Source organism: Nicotiana sylvestris, chromosome 1, assembly GCF_000393655.2.
Source record: "Nicotiana sylvestris chromosome 1, ASM39365v2, whole genome shotgun sequence".
Lineage (NCBI taxonomy): Eukaryota > Viridiplantae > Streptophyta > Magnoliopsida > Solanales > Solanaceae > Nicotiana > Nicotiana sylvestris.
Window position 1 is genome coordinate 132424614 of NC_091057.1, and position 18789 is coordinate 132443402.

Below are 18789 nucleotides of genomic sequence, written 5' to 3' on the forward strand. Positions count from 1 at the left end.
AGACCCAATTTTTGTGAGCCTATTTTGGCAAGAACTTTTCAAAAACCTACAGGTTCAGTTGAAATTGAGCTCGGCATATCATCCCCAAACCGACGGTCAGACAGAAAGGTTGAATCGATGTTTGGAGTCTTACCTCCGATGCATGACTGGGCAAAGGCCTAAGGAATGGGGCAAATGGTTATCTCTTGCAGAATTTTGGTACAACACGAGTAATAGAGTCCGCAATCAATATGACTCCTTTCAAGGCTCTATACAGGTATGATCCACCCCAGCCAACCTTCGAGCTGATTGCACAATCCAAGGTTGAATCCGTGGATCAATTGTTGAAAGAAAGGCAGATAATAAGCAAACAACTGAAGGAAAATCTAATTAAGGCTCAGGAACGAATGAAGCAATACGCTGATAGCAAAAGAAGTGAGCGCACCTTTGAAGTAAGCGATTTAGTCTTCATCAAATTACAGCCTTATCGCCAATCTTCAGTGGCTGTGAGAAAGAACCTAAAGTTGTCCTCCAAGTTTTTTTGTCCCTATCCGATTATCAAAAAGATTAGTTCTGTGGCGTATGAGCTCCAATTACCTGTCGAGTCTCGAATCCACCCAGTTTTTCATGTTTTTCAACTGAAGAAGAAATTGGGTCCAAAAGATTTTTCCATAAAGGAACAACCTTTGAGCACACCTGAAGGCCAGTTAATGGCAGAACCAGTGGCTATACTTAACTGGAGAATGGTGAAGAGGAACAATCAAGTTGTTACACAAATCTTGGTGCAATGGGCCAATCTGGCTCCAGAGGATGCAACTTGGGAGGATTATTCATTTATCACTTCCCAATTCCCTGAATTTCAACCTTGAAGATCAAGGTTCTTGAAGGAAGGTGGGATGTTGTGGAACGGGATAGTTCAGAAAATGAAATTGGAAAACTTGGTTACTGATTGGAAAAGATGCTAATTGCAAAATATTCTAGTATATTAGCACTTAAGTCCCTTAAGTTTTATTTGTTTAGAGTTTTATCCTAATAGTGTAGCTTTCATCTTTAAAAGACATGTGTCCATTCTTATCCCTTTGTATCCGTTAGCATATTACCACCTCTATTCATTTCTCATTGGTTATCCAGGTGGTCACAGCTGTAGGACTCTTACCTTATTTATCCCAGCAGCATCCTTGTAAAGATCCATTGAAGAATGAAAAATCTTATTTAATCTTTTTACTTAAATTCTGCAAATTTTCCTTTTCTGTTCTTTCTTAGCTAAATCACTACAAGTTCATGCAGATTTAGATCTGGCTCGCCTAAGCCTCAAATTCTATTTGTCTTCCCTTTTTTGTTCAATACTTAATGCTGAATATGCTTACATTAATTGTTCAAGTTATTTATTAGAATTGAAGGAATTGAAACTCTATTTGATATTTAGGAATTTATGAGATTTGATTGCAATTCGTTTGAACTCATGTGGCTGTTTGTTGTTAGAGGATATGTCTCACAGATTTAAATTTCATTCAAGTCGTTTGAACCACTCAGTTTAGTCCCTGTGGTACTGTATAAGTTGCTGAATTTCTGGATTTTTATCTTATAATGACATGATAATGTAGACCTAATCATTTGCAATATGTATAGCTTGTATTCGTGATGTGAATTACTCGAGCAATTATATAGGTTCTTTGTTTCATGTTAAGAACAATTGAAAGAAGTAACCTCCGTCGATGGCTGATAGTGTACTGTTTTCTGCGAAATTGAGTTTGAGTTAGCGAACTAGCCATATAATCGTTTATTCGTATGTTGATATTTAGAACTTTATGTGACTGTTGCTGATTTTGTATTTGATGCTGAAGTGCAAAAAAATAAATTAAAGAGAGGTGTTAACAGAGTTATTGGGCTTCTGTCTTCAGAAATATTTAAGCCCCGCTTGCCTAGAAGGGATTTGTGTGGAGCTCAGTTTCTTTCATTAAGTTAGGTCGTTTTTTGCATTGTGAATCTGACTTTCAAATGAACTCCAATGCAGCAAAGGTCCAAAGAATTAGAATCAATTAATACTTGTACACTTATTCACAAGTGATTTCCGTAATTCGTAGCCCCCACAACAAAATCTCAAATTAGTTTAGGACTAAACAATTTTGAAACACCGTAGCTTGCTTTAGGCGCGATTAATAATAAAACATTGTGACTATGGGTACGGTTCCTGTGGCATAGTATGATACATGATCCCCAATTTGAGTGCATGTTTCACGCGTCCCGACCATAACTTCAAATAACAATAAACATGTTGTAAATCGCGTGTGCGTTTCACGTGGCGTGGTTTGCAATGTGTACCAAAATGACAAGTGTACGACATCGTAACTTGTTCAAGAAATAACTCCATCAATGCTAAAAAGCAGTTAAATATTTAATTAAAAGCGGTAAAAGATAAAAGGCACAATAGGTTTTAAACATGTATTAAGTCAGATAATTTAGCCAAGGATTAATTGTTAAGTGACCATGCTAAAACCACGGAACTCGGGAGTGCCTCACACCTTCTCCCAGGTTAACAGAATTCCTTACCAGGTCTTCTATGTTCGCGGACCATAAATAGAGTCAATTTCCTCGATTTGGGATTTTAAAATAAATCGGTGACTTGGGACACCATAATAATTATCTCTAGTAGCGACTCTAAATTAAATAAATAATCTCATTTCGATTAATGTCACTTAAATTGGAAAAACTCCTTAGTCTTCAGAAAAAGGAGGTGTGACACATGCATTAATTTTTTTAGAAAGAAAGTAAACAAGATTTAAAATTTACCCACAACTTGATTCTAAAGTAATATTCCAAATTTCGTATGCAGTGTATCAATAAGAAAGAGAGATTTTGGGTGAGTAGTAAGAAAGAGGAAATGAAAAGCTTTGGAAAAAGAAAAGAATCAATAGTTTTGGGGGGACAACAATGGGTATAAAAATTAAGAGAGCTTTGGGTGATTATCAAGAGAGAAAATATTTTCGAAATCCTTTGGAAAAGGAACAAAATCTTAAATAGCGGTTATTGGAAATGGGGTGGGTATCATGTAACTGATAGGCTAAATTTAAGGGATCTTGAATTTTCTTCTTTTTTATGGTTTTGTATATAACTTGTAAATATAAATATACAAAGTAACTAATAAGGAACCTAAATAAAGGAGGTAAATAGATTTCTATTATAGTATAGCTAGGTAAAAATCTCATCAGCTTGCCTTTGGTTCTTTTACTCTCTTTTAATCAGAAGCGGATTAACATTTTTCGTTTTGGTTCTTTAAGTTTGTAAAAAGTGAACATTTTCTTATTCATGTCATATATTTAACAAAACTTTGACTGTTAAATTAGCATGAACTTGAAAAAAAAGATTTAGCAGGGAATCACATTATGAGGTGCAATTTCTGCATTCTGTTACCCTTGTCCATTTCTGATGTTTGTGCAGTTTTTTGAGGTGCAATTTCTGCTATTTTTGATCTATTTTAGTATTTGGTGCCATTTTTTATGGCAATATGAGATTTGAAAAGAATTTTCTGCTGCTTTTGGTTAAAAAATTTTCCCCCACAATTCCCCTTGAATAAACTATCCAAAATTTGTTAAGTATTGAAGGATAACCAAAAGTGCTCAATTTTGATAACTTAAGGATCAAAACTGCTCAAATTACACCTAAAGGACTACTTTAAAATTACCCCCAAACATAAGAGACTATTTTTGTTATTTTCTCCCTCTTATACATTTGATAATTTTCATGGAAAAAAATAGGTTAAGACGGTGCCGTTTCAGGTTCTACTATCTTTGCACACTGGTGTGAGGGTTTTGAACATAAACCTCAAACACCAGCCGGGTGAGGAAAAAGTTTGCTGCATCTGAATGCACTTACAAATAAAAGCTTAATCCACAGGAAGTCACAAAAATGGCGTGGAGGCAAATTCTATTTTTCAACAGAAGATTAATCTCAGCACCTTCAAACTCGTCGGTGCCAACTGGGTTCGCTAGCTTTTCGTCCAAATCCAATCCTTACATAGGTATTTCAGTTTCATCCTTGAGAATTTAATATAGCTGTAATCTTTGTGAAAATTTAACACAAACTATCGTGGGTGCAGTAAAGGTAGGGATACCAGAGTTCTTGAATGGAGTGGGAAAGGGAGTAGAGACCCACGTTGAGAAGCTAGAGTCTGAGATTGGAGATTTCTCGAAGCTTCTTCTTACTCGCACCCTTAAGCTCAAGAAACTTGGCATCCCTTGTAAACATGTCAGTATTTATCCCCTTTCCTTTTAATTTGTTTCATTTGTCCAATGCTTTTTAGTAAATATGTTATTGTTTTTACAAATGTGAGATGGAAGATTGTGTTATTGGGTAGCTCGGATATTATGTTTCATTGCACTAAAAAAGGAAATTGTTTTCCAGCTTTAAAGTAATTCTTCAGAACTAAAGGGCTTTGATCTGTATAGTTGATTCCTCTGTCAGGCTGATAGAATGCATTCTTGCAAAAGATTTTAATTTTCTGTAGTTCATTAATTGTTGTTAGTTGTCTAGTTGCACTGTCCTGGAAAAATCGCACTAGATGCAATAAATAGTAGTGGAAAGAATCATGGATTAAGGCTATGAGAGAGTTAATAGTGGAGTATTTTGTTTTTCAGTTCGTTTTAGGTATTTGATATTTCAAGTTGTATGATTGTTAAAGTTATTCTAATAGTTAAGCTTGTGGTTGAGATGATATTCCTTTTTTTTTTTTTTTTAAATGAAGTTATTAATTTTATTATCGAGAAGGGAAAATCCCATAAATGAAAATGTATATAAAACGCGGAGAATCTTACTAGAAGGCATGATCCTATACAGTCGTCAATACTAATCGGAATATCAAAGGTGCTCCAGATATATATAAAAAAACAAAATGCTCCACCGACCAATAGGAGCAAGTTTTCTAGCCTTTCCAACGCTCGCATATTTCTGTCTTTCCTATTGTCCACTTGAACGCTAGAAGAGCTACTTCTCATGTGCCTCCATCTCTTCCTGCTGAATTACAGACTAACCTAGAAGCACCTTTCTCAGTTACTGGAATCATCGATACCACCTCCCGATATGCTCCACACAATATACCATAATCTGTATGAAATAGGACAGTGAAGTAATAAGTGATTGTTATGGTTCCCTCCTGCTTTCACGTGACGCACCAACAAACTTGGATTGTCCTCCTCCCGTAAAGTTTTCCGCTGTTAAGATGGCTTCACGTGCTCTTGTCCAGGTAAAAAAGGAAGCTTTAGTTGGCACTCTAGGGATCCATATTGAGGAGTAAATTCCTTGCACTCCCTTTTCAACAATCTGTGATGTTATCCTTCTGCCCTCTCCATATCCACCTGTCTATGTCCATTTGCTTTGATATGATATCCAATTCGATACCATCTTTGCTATGAGATTATGTAGAAGTGTCATAATATGTCTTGGCTTTGAAGTTTTACTTCAACAGTGTCAATAGCCCTACATGTTTTTGCAAGTCCGCTGAAATGGATATCCTGCAGTATTTTGCATCAACAATATAGGGTTGAGAGTCTTTGGAAGATGTAGGTTAATTAGATCAGTTACTTTTGTTTTTTGCGGTTATCTCCCTAAGCAGATTAAGTCTTTTGTTGTAATGGAGCTTATTCAATTCCTTCTTGTAACTTTGCATCTGGATGCCTGCAATGAAGAATCTTATTTCATTAAAAAAGGTTAATTAGATCAGTTGGTTGAAAGATCGTGATCAAGATGTAACTTTTGAGACTAGACATCTTTCCGACAAAGTTGTTCTTGACAAGTTTATAAGTATGACCACCGTTAGGAGCCAATTTAGTTCTCTGATATGCATTTAAGCAGTAAGAGATCCAAATTTGGTTCTTAAATTTTTGCATTCAAATGCTATTCAACATAATTTTTTATATATGCTTTAATGACGTCCATCTGATTTAGTGGTTAGTTGAGCTCTCCATTTGAATAATGTCTCGTAGCTGTATCTGTAAAACAACTTTTTTTTATGTAGTTGACTGTCCATCATAGCTGAGGATTGACCGTTACTGTCGAAGAGCATAATTTGCGATAGTGGTGTGTTTGAACATGTATTATAAAATGATGTAATATGTCTGAAATTGATGTCTTGTGCAAGTTATCCTATTGAGATGATTGATTAGTTTGTTACTTGTGTTAGTTCGGTATGTCTGGAAGTTTACCCTCCAAACTGCGAAGTTGTAAGAAATTTTGCTCTGTTACATTATGCGCAGTTTGCTTGCTTTCTGTACTTTAGAGGTTTGTAGGGTAGTCTTGGATTCAGGGTTCTGGCAAGGACAGCTGAAATGGGATGCCAAATATTAGAAGCTGCGTGAAATTAGGTGGAGTTGCACTGTAAAATAGGGTGGGGAAAGAGAAGTATGGGTTTGTCTGTTTTTTATTCATCTTTGGATATTCCAAAACACTTTTATCAAGAAAATTGTAAAAAGCATGGTTATCAAAAAGGAGAAGGGATTGCATGTGTTCACGTTTGGACTGCCCAACCACTGGAAGAATTAGTGAAGATTAACTTTTGGTTGTAATTGTCATGCATGAATATGAAGGTGGAGCGAATGATATCAATTTTGCCGATCATATCAAGTCTGCTATTTAGTGGTGGCCAAACTTAAGGCTTTCTAGTCTTAGTAGAGTAATCTTTTCTTATGAGGTTCGACAGTTAACAGTTCCTAAGTTCTTGCCAATTTGATAACCCTGAGAAACTGAGCGAACTAATGCTTAGAACTAGTTCCTGTAGGCACTTTCTAAGATTTGGAGATAAGCATACCATAGCGGTAGCTTTTATACAATAAGTAGCATGCCATATTGGTATGCTGCATTGATTAATCATGGCACTGTGTTTTAAACGACAGCCATCAATCCCTTCTGCTGTGTTTTCGCATCCACGAGCCCTTCTTGACATATTGCTTGTGATGTTGCAGAGGAAGCTGATATTGAAGTACACCCACAAATATAGGCTGGGACTTTGGAGGCCCAGAGCTGAGCCTGTGAAAGCCTAATAAATCATTTGGTTTTGGTCCTTTTAGTGAAGAAAAACATTCTGCTCTTATGTTCATGTTTTGAACTTCTTGGATGGAAATTGGTCACAAGGCAGCCAACTGCATCAGGGGGCCCATGTTAGGGACTGTTTTTGATCAGTGAAGTGAGAATTTGGGATTTGCATTATAAACATACACTAATAACAAATGCCCTCTTTATTTTACTTCTATCAAGACTTGTTAATTAACTATTGCATTCGTCCCCTATCATCATGTTTGCTTTTCACATAATTCAAGAAAACTGGAACATTTTATTCTTTAGCACTGTTCTTTTACAAGTAATCAGTATCAGACATTCATGTTTTATATGTAAGGTCGATATGTGAGGGGGTACCTTTAGAATAGAAGTAGTCATATTTAAAAAAGGGCAAAATACATAGTTTACCCATCGATCGTGCAACAAGTTAACGGAATTTCTTTTACGCACTGAACCTTTCAAAAGTGTGTCTATACATACCACTTTTATACTTGATCAATTTTTCAGATAACGTAAAAGTCACGCCCTAATAGGGGCATAACACGGGTCATTGACTTTAAAAAGGGTAAAGAAACATTAGAAATTACAATTAAACATCTTCATCTTCCCATTTTCTATCTTAAGCATCATTGTTGCTGCCACCATGGTTGTTTGTGAGAAAGTTTTCAACAACACAAAAATTCAAGTGTTCAACCACATTTTCTAAACAACAAGCCGAAAAAATGGTTGTTTGTGAGAAAGTTTTTGACAACACTAAAATTCAACCACACTATCTCTAAACAAGCCGAAAAAAATTGATCAACAAATTGAGTTCAACAACCCAATAATTAACAAGACCCAATTGAATTTTCAAGCTTTTTCAATACCCCAACAATGGTGAATTCTAGATTTTTTTTCACCAAACCTTCAATACTACCATTAAAGCTTTTAAATCTATCACAAATAAATGGTTCCACAATATTTGGATAATAAACCAACAAAAGTCTCTCAATTTCAAATGTTCTTTCAATAATTCTATGTGGGGAAAAAGATGAGGGGGAGGGTGGTCTGAGGAAGAAGACCAGGGGGAGGGGGAGGGGAGACAAAATATGAGATTTTCTTCAGGATTCACGCGCATTTTTTGATTGTAAACACGCGAGTGCTACTTGGACAAAGTAGTGCGTCTTAGACACACTTTTGAAAGGTTGAATGTGTAAAAAAATTTCCGTAAATGAGAGATATATAACGGGGATTTCGCTGCAAGATTAATGGGTAAATTATGTATTTTGCCTAAAAAAAAAAAGTGATTACAATGACATATAAATTGGAAGATCGACAATTACTGTGGATTGCGGACAGAGGGAGTAGATGTTGATGGTCATATATAGCTTTTGTTTTTCGTAAGAATTGCAAAAACTGAAAACTTCTTCCAATGGAGTTTGGTTGAAAAATTTTCCGGAAATTATTTAACTTATTTGGTAACAGACGCCACAATCTCTTCTTTTGGAAGTCCTGTTATATAATGTTAAAAGTGTGATGCTTGACCACTAAACGTCAATTGTATCTCATAGACAAGGAGTATACTTCCCGTAAGAGTTAATAACCAAAACATTCATGCGTGGATATCTCAAGTCAAGATTAGTAATTCTATTCCGCAAGTCAAGCTCTGCAATGGCCCCTTCTACATTCTTAACGTTCAAATGTACAACATCAAAATCATGCCTGGATCAAGGGGCATGTAGTTGAAATCCCTTTTTCTAGCACACCTACAAATATCAGGAGCTCTTTACCAAAATCCAAAATCGTTGTTACATTTCTGTACAAGAGCAGCCACAATTTACCCATTTTGAAATAATTTTAATTGTTTGAGGCAGTTCCGCTGAGATTCCACATCCACAACCCCTGATCTGCATTGTTGCAACAAGTAAACAGTTACTAATGATGGAATATCCAGAAAACTGAATCCTGCTTCCATAATGCACATCACAATGTTTTTCTCTTGACTCATCTAGCCTTGTCGATTCAGACTAAATATACAGGCAAGACATTTGAATAGACATTTTTCAGTGAAACCGAACAATGCAGAAAATATACAGTAAAATGATATAGTGGGCTTCTTGTCGAAAGTGATAAGTAACTGCAGTAGCCCTCTTGACTTGCAGTGAAGCAGTTGGTTTTGCATGGTAAATTACCAATATCTATCAGGAGGCGAGCAATTCTCATCCAGCAAGATAGATCATGTCATGATCTGGTAGTTGTTTGAGTGCTTAATAAACCATATTTCTTTTCAGACATTTGTGACAGCGATCAACACTTTTGTACAAAAAATAGAAGGGGAAGAGTTAAAATTTGATTTTGAAAAGTTACGAGATGGAAGTCCCCACTTGCTCCTCTCTAAAGCTGACCTGACTGATTGTTGAGCGGATGGGAGTATCTAAGGTGAATGGTGACTTGGTAAGCGAGAACATATTCTGATACCAAATCATAAACCAGTGAAACAGATATAAGTCAAAAAGAAAATGGATGCAAAACCTACCACTCTGAACTTGAAAGGCGGCATACTAAGTGCTGTCACACAAGAGAGCCCAGAACACCTGTAAATTAAGAAAACATTATCATGATTTACTTCATTGAGAACAATCAAAAAGTGGAACAATAACATAAAGACAAGATTGTATGATTTGAAGCCATGAGTGCAAGAGTATTTTGATTCTCCCCCTATCAATGCTAAGCTAAGTTCATCGTAACTCCTCTAATACACTGAGTTTTCTCCCTATATTTATAGAAATTAGCTTATGTGCTTAGGATTTTGTTCTTCCGTGTTATGGTATTTTCTTCCGTTGTTATATAAAACACAGCTGTATTTCCACCAAAGAGCAAATAGTAGTTTTCCTAAACCAGATGAAGTTTACTCAGTTTTTTAACATATAATGATCAATGTTTTAGCTCCAAATGAGGCAATAATTTTACTTCACACTCATTTGTGCATATACAGTCAAATAGTATTTCCAGAAAGCTATAATTACTACAAACTGTGACATTCACATACCTAAGAAAGTTCAGCTACGTATTAGGAAAATCTTTGAACAGACATTATAAAATGGCATTTCAAAAATTTGACTGAGTGCTACGCCATGCTTCATTAAGCACAATTCAGTCACCTTGTTAATGCCTAACTGGATAACCAGAAACAACCTACTTAATTCCATCAAATGTATGCAGCTTCAGTTGAAACACTAGAAGCGTGCCAACGTCGACCAGCTTAAGATTTTCATGCAATAATTATAAGGAAAATGAAGAAAACAAGTTTCAGTAAGCTTCTGATATTGTATGATTCAACCAGAGGAAAAGGAAATCTTTAACTTGCAAAGCACGAGGATTTGGCTCATAATAATTAACGACAGACATAAATTGGACTTTGGTGCATTTAGCTAATGAAATTTCCAGAGCATTTTGAATAACAATATAGTTTTGTATATAGGCAACTGCTGCAAGCAAGAACCTTGATCTCTCTCTTTCTTGCTTATTTATTCAATTTCTTCAGCAAGTTATCATGCTTTTTTCTGGGTGCGCACTATCATTTCATATAGACAGTTCTCATAAGTAACATGGAACAAGAAGAGTTAAACACAGAAGAAATAATAAGAATTGACAACCAATAAGCTCGTACAGCCATAGCACTGACTCTAAAATATGTTAACCTTCATACAAGATAAACCACCTGATTATTTCTTCAAGTAATATGCAAATCCTCCATCCTAACATGTCATTTCTTTTCCCCATCCTTCTGCGACAGTTTAGTCATCAAAACTTAATTGGATTATTCCAAATTAAATGGACCATGCCTTGAACCACCCAGTGTCTTTAAGTTCAATGTTCCTATAAGAATTGTATGCTAAAGTATTGCAGTAAAGAGCTGTGATCTTCATTTTCTTTCAGGCAGTTTAACAGCAAAAGAAAAACTAATCTTCAGATATATCTAATGGAGGCAAAAGCAAGAGAAATTTGAACGTACAACAAAATGTAGTACCTTCAAAAGTAAAAATACCTAACAACTTTATATGCAAGTCATTATCTCACTCAAATAAACACTAGGTCAGCAATAAAAAGACATATACTTGGTTTAGACGCCCTAGGATATTGAAAGAAGAACATTCAAAAGATATCCAAGATAACAAAATTTATGAAGAAGTTCATACTCTCAATAATGCCGATGCATCAAAATTTCGCATGCCCCAGGATACGAGAGTACCTTGAAATATAATAATCAAGAAGAACAGAACAGTGATCACAGTTGCTAATATATTCATCTTCGAAGGTGATGCGCTCTCCTTTTTAATTTTCTTCAATGCCTTAATTCTTTCAGTCCTTCTACGCTTCCATATAGCAATCTCAGATATTTCCTTGACGAACTTAATGTCAGCAGCATTTAGTGATGGACCCTTTGGGGGTCTAGGTGGTTTAGGAGGCTTTGGCTTCCTTGTCCTCTCAATATCCATTTTATTGTCCCTCGTATTTTCCATCTCCTCTGAGACTTTGTTCGACCAAATTTCTGTACACCTAATGGAAAGCTCATCAGCACTTAACACCTTCTTATAAGTATTTGAACCGTCTTGCTTCCTGGCAAATCCATGTGACGATTGAACTCCACAAAACCCACTCACCGCTTTATACAACTCTTTATTAGAAGCTTCCTCAGTCAGATAACGGTTATTGCTGCCATCTTCCTCACTAGTTGTTCCCCCACTCTCTAGATCTATCTCTAAATCACTTTCCCTTGACTGTATATGATCCATAGCTAACCGAAGATTTCTTTGTCTACCTATCTCCTAGTCCTTTAGCTGAAAGCAAAAGCATAAGTTAGGCACAAACTCACTGGAAAGCTAAGCCATTGTACTGAATTTGTTCTTGCTTCCAAATCTTGGAAATATGGACATCACAAAAAAAAAAAAAAAAAAAAAATACATGCAACCATCCAACTAAAGAAAAGGAAACACTAATCTGGGTTTTTAATAAAATAAAAGACATGTACACAAAACACCAAAACATTCAAATGAACACTTCCCTTTTTGCCATTTTAAAAATATTTACTTGAGCCAAAAAAGCTATCCAAATTTTAGGCCAATAAACAACATTATCCAATAACCTGAAAAAGATACCGACTTTTTCTCATGTTCCAAAAACTTCAAATGGATTTGAAATGCCAACTCAATCTTGTGCTTCTTTAAGAATACAATATACAAATAATTATACACACAGTCACACACAGGAAAAAGTACATACATATACAAGGCTCAATCACATGGAAGATTCGTTTCAGCAACACAGAAAACAGACATGGAAAATGACAAGAGAAAGGAGCTTTAGCAAAACCCCAAAGAGGATGAAAATCAACAGTGGTCCCTTTGCAGCTGGAATATGAATATAAAATTTATATTTAAAGCATTTACACAAGCTAGAGTTTAAATACACTCATTTCTTTGTTATCAAACAAAAAGGAATGAAAATTGGACATCAATTCCCATTTTGAAATTTTTCTAATCCGAATAATCCAAAAAAATTATCCATTCTCCCCCAAAAAATAAATTTTGCAGTACACTAAAAACCCCAAACAGAAATAGAAAAGGAATCCGCAAAGGGGGAAAACATTAAGAGGAAAAAAGTATGAGAAAAACCGTATAGAATTATATGATTAGCAGATCAAAGCCTAAACATTATAAACGCAAAAAAAGATGCACTCTTGAAAAAAAAATGATGCTTTAAATAGTAGTATTAATTATGAAATAAATAAAAGAGGATTTTATACATACATTGAAGGCGACAACATGGGGAGGATTTGGCCTTAGAAATGGATTTCATCAATGGCTTCTCTGAACTGCGGCAGGGCGTGGAGGAGGAGGCAAGGAGGTGAAGAAGAAAACGAGGTCGTTTAAGGAGACAAACGTGTCCTTAGGAGATGTTGTAATGGTCAAAGGATGATTGGAAGTTTGGAACATTCCCAACACAAACACTTGAAGATAATGTTCAAAAGCAATTGCGCATTATCTACGTGCGGTTTGTGGGGTCCGTGTGCCGGTCTTATATTTGTCTTTTAGTCGAATTTTAAAATTTGCGTACAATTTTCCAATTTTTATATCACATTTTGAAACGAAAAGAGATAAACTCCGTAGGCTCACTTTTATTTGTCCATTATAAATTTTGTACGCTCTTAAAAAATAATAAATAAGTACATAATTTACCATGTCATTCATATTAATTGATACATATATTTAATAGATTTAAAAAAAATTAAAATAAGTAATCAATATTGTGATATAACAGGAAAAAAGAAATAGTCTCTCTTGATATGCTAAAACAACAACAACAATGTATGAGTCAAAATCTGATCAAAGAAATTCTACTTAAGGAAGAACGACCAAGAAGCAACTAAGCCGAAGTCACGTATAGGAAGCAATATATCGGCGAGTGATTTAGCTACGATCGAGGTCGAACACTCAATTCGGCCTGAACAGCTAGTTCAACACTTAGACATTTTAGAGGAATATTCTACGAGATATTCCAAGAATATAGGTACTCCGGCTAAGGACTGCTGGGTAAAGAAAGTGTTTTGTATAAATATCATGGGAGAGAGTAACAGAAAGGGGGCTGAGAGGAACATATAGAGGGAAAAACATGATCTCTATGAAGGAGAAGATATTCCCTGATTTCTGGCTCCTCGCCGGAAAAGGAGAAGAGTTTAAAATCTCGATATTCATCTGTAATTCAACTTTATCAAACATACGGAGGTCGGTCTTGTTCAAGGATGGTGAATCTTTTCATTTATGTATTCTTTATCTTCATTTGATATTATTAGAACACTAATCTTTTTCTCCCATGAAACTCAATCACCACTGTAATCAAATTTTATGTTCAGTTATACTTGTTTATTCCTATTTTCTATCTCAAATTTAGAGTAAATTATCTCTGGCTAGGATTTGCCCCAAATCTTCTTATTTAATTGGTTTAAAAAAAGGCCTAATACGTTTTAGTCAAACAATTTGACATCGTCTGTGGGGATTTTCTAGCCAAAGTTTTAGTTTCCTCTAGATCTAAACTCGGTTCTAGTTCTACTTCCCGATCGCTGTAACTTCATCCTCTTGCCTGTGTGCTCATGGTGCAGACTATGTTTCCATGCCTTCACGCACTCGGGACTGGATCAGATAGGGACTTGAATTGGAAGATCACAACGAGTGAAGTAAATCATCAACCCACAAGGTGCTCAGATTCAACTGACGCTGAAGCTAAGAACGAGGCTGAGATCAGATCTAAAGCTAGCACTCTCAGTTCGTTGCCAATCAGATCGAAGAGACTTTCCAGACCCAAGTAGTAGAGACAGCAAAAACACAAAGCCAAGGACCCATAAGATGCCATCCAAGTTCGGTGGATACTAGCCCAACCAATGATAGCAACTACGAAGCATAGCCAAAGAAGGGAACATGGTCGCTCCCTTCCACCGTCAACTAATCAGTCGAGGTAACATGCAATTTTGTTTGGCTTTAACCTTCTATTTCTTGTCAGGGTAAGACAGGAATAGGGGCTCCCCCACCGACACACGAACAGGGAACAAACGCCATCAAAATAGCACACCAAGAAAACACTCCGCGTCCTATCATCCCGCAAGCAACGGTCAAGCGAAACCCTCCGACAAGTTGGTACTCAACGCCATAAAGGAAAAGCCGGTATAGAGTGGGACCGAGTCATCAGGCCGGAAAATATACGAATCTCTCCAACATGCAGACAGAACACAAGTGCATGAAACTCACCCACACACTCACCAAAGTCACAATGCGATGACACAACTAGCCAAAATTCAATTTTTTACATATATTGAGACACCCGAAGTTTGAGCGAGACATTCATCGCCTGGCCTACCAACAACCTCTCCAGGACAATCGATGAACTAGATAAACTAGGACTCCTAGAATGTATGTACGAACCGAACAAAAATATGTAATACTCTCCAATGAATAAATGAAGCGGTCTATGACATTCTTACACAACTCCACCAAAATTACACATCATGCCAATGCAAAGGAAAGGTACATTCGATCTCGCTCGAATTAACTTACATTCGACCTCGCTCGAATCATTCTACATTCGACCTCGTCCGAATCAATCTAAATTCGACCTCACTCGAATTAACTTATATTCGACCTCACTCGAATCATTATACATTCGACCTCGTTCAAATCATTCTACATTCGACCTCGCTCGAATCATTCTACATTCGACCTCATTCGAATCATTCTACACTCGACCTCGCTCGAATTAACTTACATTAGACCTCGCTCGATTCATTCTACATTCGACCTCGCTCGAATTAACTTACATTTGACCTCGTTCGAATCATTCTATATTCAACCTCGCTCGAATTAACTTACATTCGACTTTGCTCGAATCATTCTACATTAGACCTCGTTCGAATCAATCTAAAGTCGACCTTGCTCGAATTAACAAGTCAAAATTTGACCTCGCTCGAATTAACAAGTCTAAATTCGACCTCGCTCGAATTAACAAAGCCTGAATTCGACATCGCTCGAATTAACAAAGCCTAAATTCGACCATGCTCGAATTAGCGAGACATATTCGACCCCGCTCGAATTAGTAAGTGTAACACCCCGTAAGTTTAACAACCTTGATACTGCAATATACATTTGATATGATATTTTGAGTGGAATATTTTTGTAAAAAGTTTGAAAAAAATATGATTTTATATAGTTATCACTATTACTACTTTCGAATATGTTTTAAATTATACACATATATAATATGAGGAAGTTTATGAGATTTTCTTTATTGTAAAGAGTTTCTCACAAGAAAATAAGGTTATCTTTTACCATTTTATAAATTAAGCGTACAAATTTTTTTACTCTTTATATGAGAGTAGGAAAATTAGAAGTTGAGAAAATATATGTATCTTTACATGAATATTTTAATGAAATAATAATGTATGTATTTTTTTTATATGATACCACATGAACATGATAGTAATGTATATATAAAGTGTACTAAAAGTGAATAATATATCAAGTAATTTGAAATAATTCTTAATTATGCGGGTAATTAGTTAATTATCGGGTAACGAGTTATTACCTAGTTAATTAATAATTAAGGGATAAGATTAAATACCTCACCCCCACGTGGAAGCCCCCTTTTAATTCAAAAGTGACTCATTAGTCATTTATTACATGTGTCACACTAAGAATTGGTTTTACAATTTAATACCCTTAATTAATGTTATGAACTATCTCCTTCTTACTCTTGCATAAGAACAGTGGAAAAAGCCTACAATGGAGATACCATATTACAGTTTAAAAATTGCAGTCTCATCATTTCTAGTTATCTTTGTATTAAAACAGGCATGAAAAATCTTTAATTGAGTTTGGTTCAAACCAAAAGAATTAGAGAAATGCCTTAGACAACAAGGTTTCAAAGAAAACTCTTATAGATTCTTGTTTGGAGATGTATATGTAAAGAAACTTTGTCTAAGCCTATTGATTTCTCCCATGAATTTGGCCTAGAGTCATGCCCTTCTTCCACAAAACCATCACCCCATATGGTAAGAATTGTTTGGCGTGGTATGGGCCAAGACCAACAATTGTTATCGTAGACCCTAAACTTATAAGAGAGGTGCTAACGAAAAATTACATTTTTTAAAAGCCACCTGGCACTCCATTTATTAATTATGAAGCAGATAAATGGACGAAACATAGAAGACCTATTAATCCTGCTGTTCACCTTGACAAATTGAAGCATATGCTACCTGCATTCCAATTGACTGCGTGAAATGTTGAGCAAAATGGGAGAAATTTTTCTCGACAGAAGGAACAAAGATAGATGTGCGTCCATATCTACAAACTTTGACAAGTGATGTCATTTCAAGAACTGCTTTTGGCAGTAGTTATCAAGAAGGAAGAAAGATTTTTGAACTTCAAAAGGAGCAAGTGGAATTACTTTTACAAATAGCACGCTCATTATACATCCCCGAATGGAGTAATTAAAACATTTCCTCCATTTTTAAGGAGATTGTCCATGGATACAAGTAGAAATTTGGCGACAAAGGTATGTTAAGGCTAATCCTTCCTTCTTTTGGCATGATCTAGGCAACGATACGTAAACGTAATGTTATTTCATAAGTGTTTCTACTCTTAGCAGTTAAGGATGTCTATGTTATTTATTCCTGTAAAATGATATTAATTAGAGGTATATTGACATTTTGACATTCCGAGAAGTTTTATTAATGTACTTCTCATGCATTGCACTCATTTGCATGTGCATTTACCCATGACTCAGATGACATTATATACGCGTATATATATATATATATATATATAGAATATGGGAAAATGTTACGGTATTATATACATACCACCACCTGATCAACTAGTATACATTGATGATTTTGCCCACAGTGGCACCAGATGGCGTTATATACGCGTATATATGTAAATATATGTATATGGGATATGGAAAAAAGGTTACGAAGTTATATACGCACTACCACCTGATCAGCTGGTATATGATGATGATGTTGCCCACAATGGCTGAAATGATATGATGGGACGCCCTCAGAGGCTTGATGATGTTATGTACATACAAACCTATGCATTACATGACATTTATATGCATATGCATGACATTATAAATACTTCATAATTTACAGAGCTATCCATACTTACAGGTTGAGCCCTTTACTCTATGTTTTTAATTAATGTTGACTTACTGTTATGTTTCAGTTCTGCCTTACATACTCAGTACATTATTCGTACTGACATCCTTTTGTTGGGGATGTTGCATTCATACCTACAGGTATAGGTAATCAGTTTGACGAGCCCTCATAGTAGACGAGATTGGCTTCAATGAAGAATCGGTAAGACTCCACCTCATCCGGAGTGTAGCCGAGTCTATGTGTCACTATGTCAGAAGTTTTCTATAGACTTATAGATAGGCCAATACCCTGTCCTATTTTATGTCAAATACTCTTAGAGGCTTTGTAAACAAAGGTTCATTTTGTACAGTATGTCAAAGGCCTTACCGACCCATATGTATTCATGTTTTAAGAACGATAGTTTATTGATACAGTGTTGCCCACTTATAGTTATGGATTACGAGTTGTGGCCATGTTGGCCCACGATAGTTACAAAAGGAATAAGTCCAACTAACTTGGCCTATGTATGTTCTAATTTTGGTCAAATGATCATGAGTTACAAAGTGGCTCGGGCCAGCACGGCACCGGATGCCAGCCACGCCTCCCTAGGTTCGGGGCGTGACAAGGTGGTATCAGAGCGGGTCGTGTCATAGGGAATCTATAAAGCCGTGCCTAGTAGAGTCTCACTTATGGGTGTGTTGTGCGCCACATTTATAATTGAGAGGCTATAGGGCATTTAGGAAATGTTACCCTTCTTTTGTTTCCAGATCGTGCCATAGAGCTAAGTCGTGAGAAGTATAAAGCTTCCACCGAATGTTGTATGCACCAAAAGTACTATCACAATAGAGCTTTAAGGCGTAGATGGTAATTTCTGCCTATATGAAAGGAAAGTTATGAAAGAAACAAAATATACGATGCGAGATTGTAAAGTAAGTAAGGTAAATCTGAAGAAGATACGAGATACTCAAGTACAAAAGGTTGTGAATAGTCGCGACTTCAAGAATCATTTTGGGTTTAGTTTAAGTTACAGAGGAGAGCCTAGTGAAAATTTTGTAAATCTCTAAGAGTTTACATTCGAGGACGAATGTTCTAAATAA

At 35.9% G+C, this 18789-nt stretch overlaps 2 protein-coding genes across 3 annotated transcripts; one reads left to right on the forward strand and one right to left on the reverse strand.

Annotated features, from left to right (window-relative positions):
* Positions 1-3793: 3793 nt before the first annotated feature.
* LOC104217559 (uncharacterized) lies at positions 3794-7219 on the forward strand. The gene is made up of 3 exons (XM_009767840.2): positions 3794-3997; positions 4076-4224; positions 6933-7219. The coding sequence occupies exons 1-3, from the start codon at positions 3886-3888 to the stop codon at positions 7008-7010; spliced, it is 339 nt and encodes a 112-aa protein (XP_009766142.1). The 5' UTR covers positions 3794-3885; the 3' UTR covers positions 7011-7219.
* Positions 7220-8632: 1413 nt separating this feature from the next.
* On the reverse strand, positions 8633-13024 carry LOC104217560 (uncharacterized). Of its 2 annotated transcripts, none has more exons than XM_009767844.2 (4): positions 12816-13024; positions 11258-11846; positions 9542-9599; positions 8633-8912 (listed from the first exon to the last, which is right to left on the reverse strand). In XM_009767844.2, exons 2-3 carry the CDS (start codon positions 11799-11801, stop codon positions 9577-9579), a joined length of 567 nt encoding a protein of 188 aa, XP_009766146.1. In that variant the 5' UTR covers positions 11802-11846; positions 12816-13024; the 3' UTR covers positions 8633-8912; positions 9542-9576. The 2 variants fall into 2 exon arrangements, with proteins under 2 accessions (XP_009766146.1, XP_009766144.1); XM_009767842.2 differs by having other exon boundaries at positions 11205-11846.
* Between the last annotated feature and the right edge of the window lie 5765 nt (positions 13025-18789).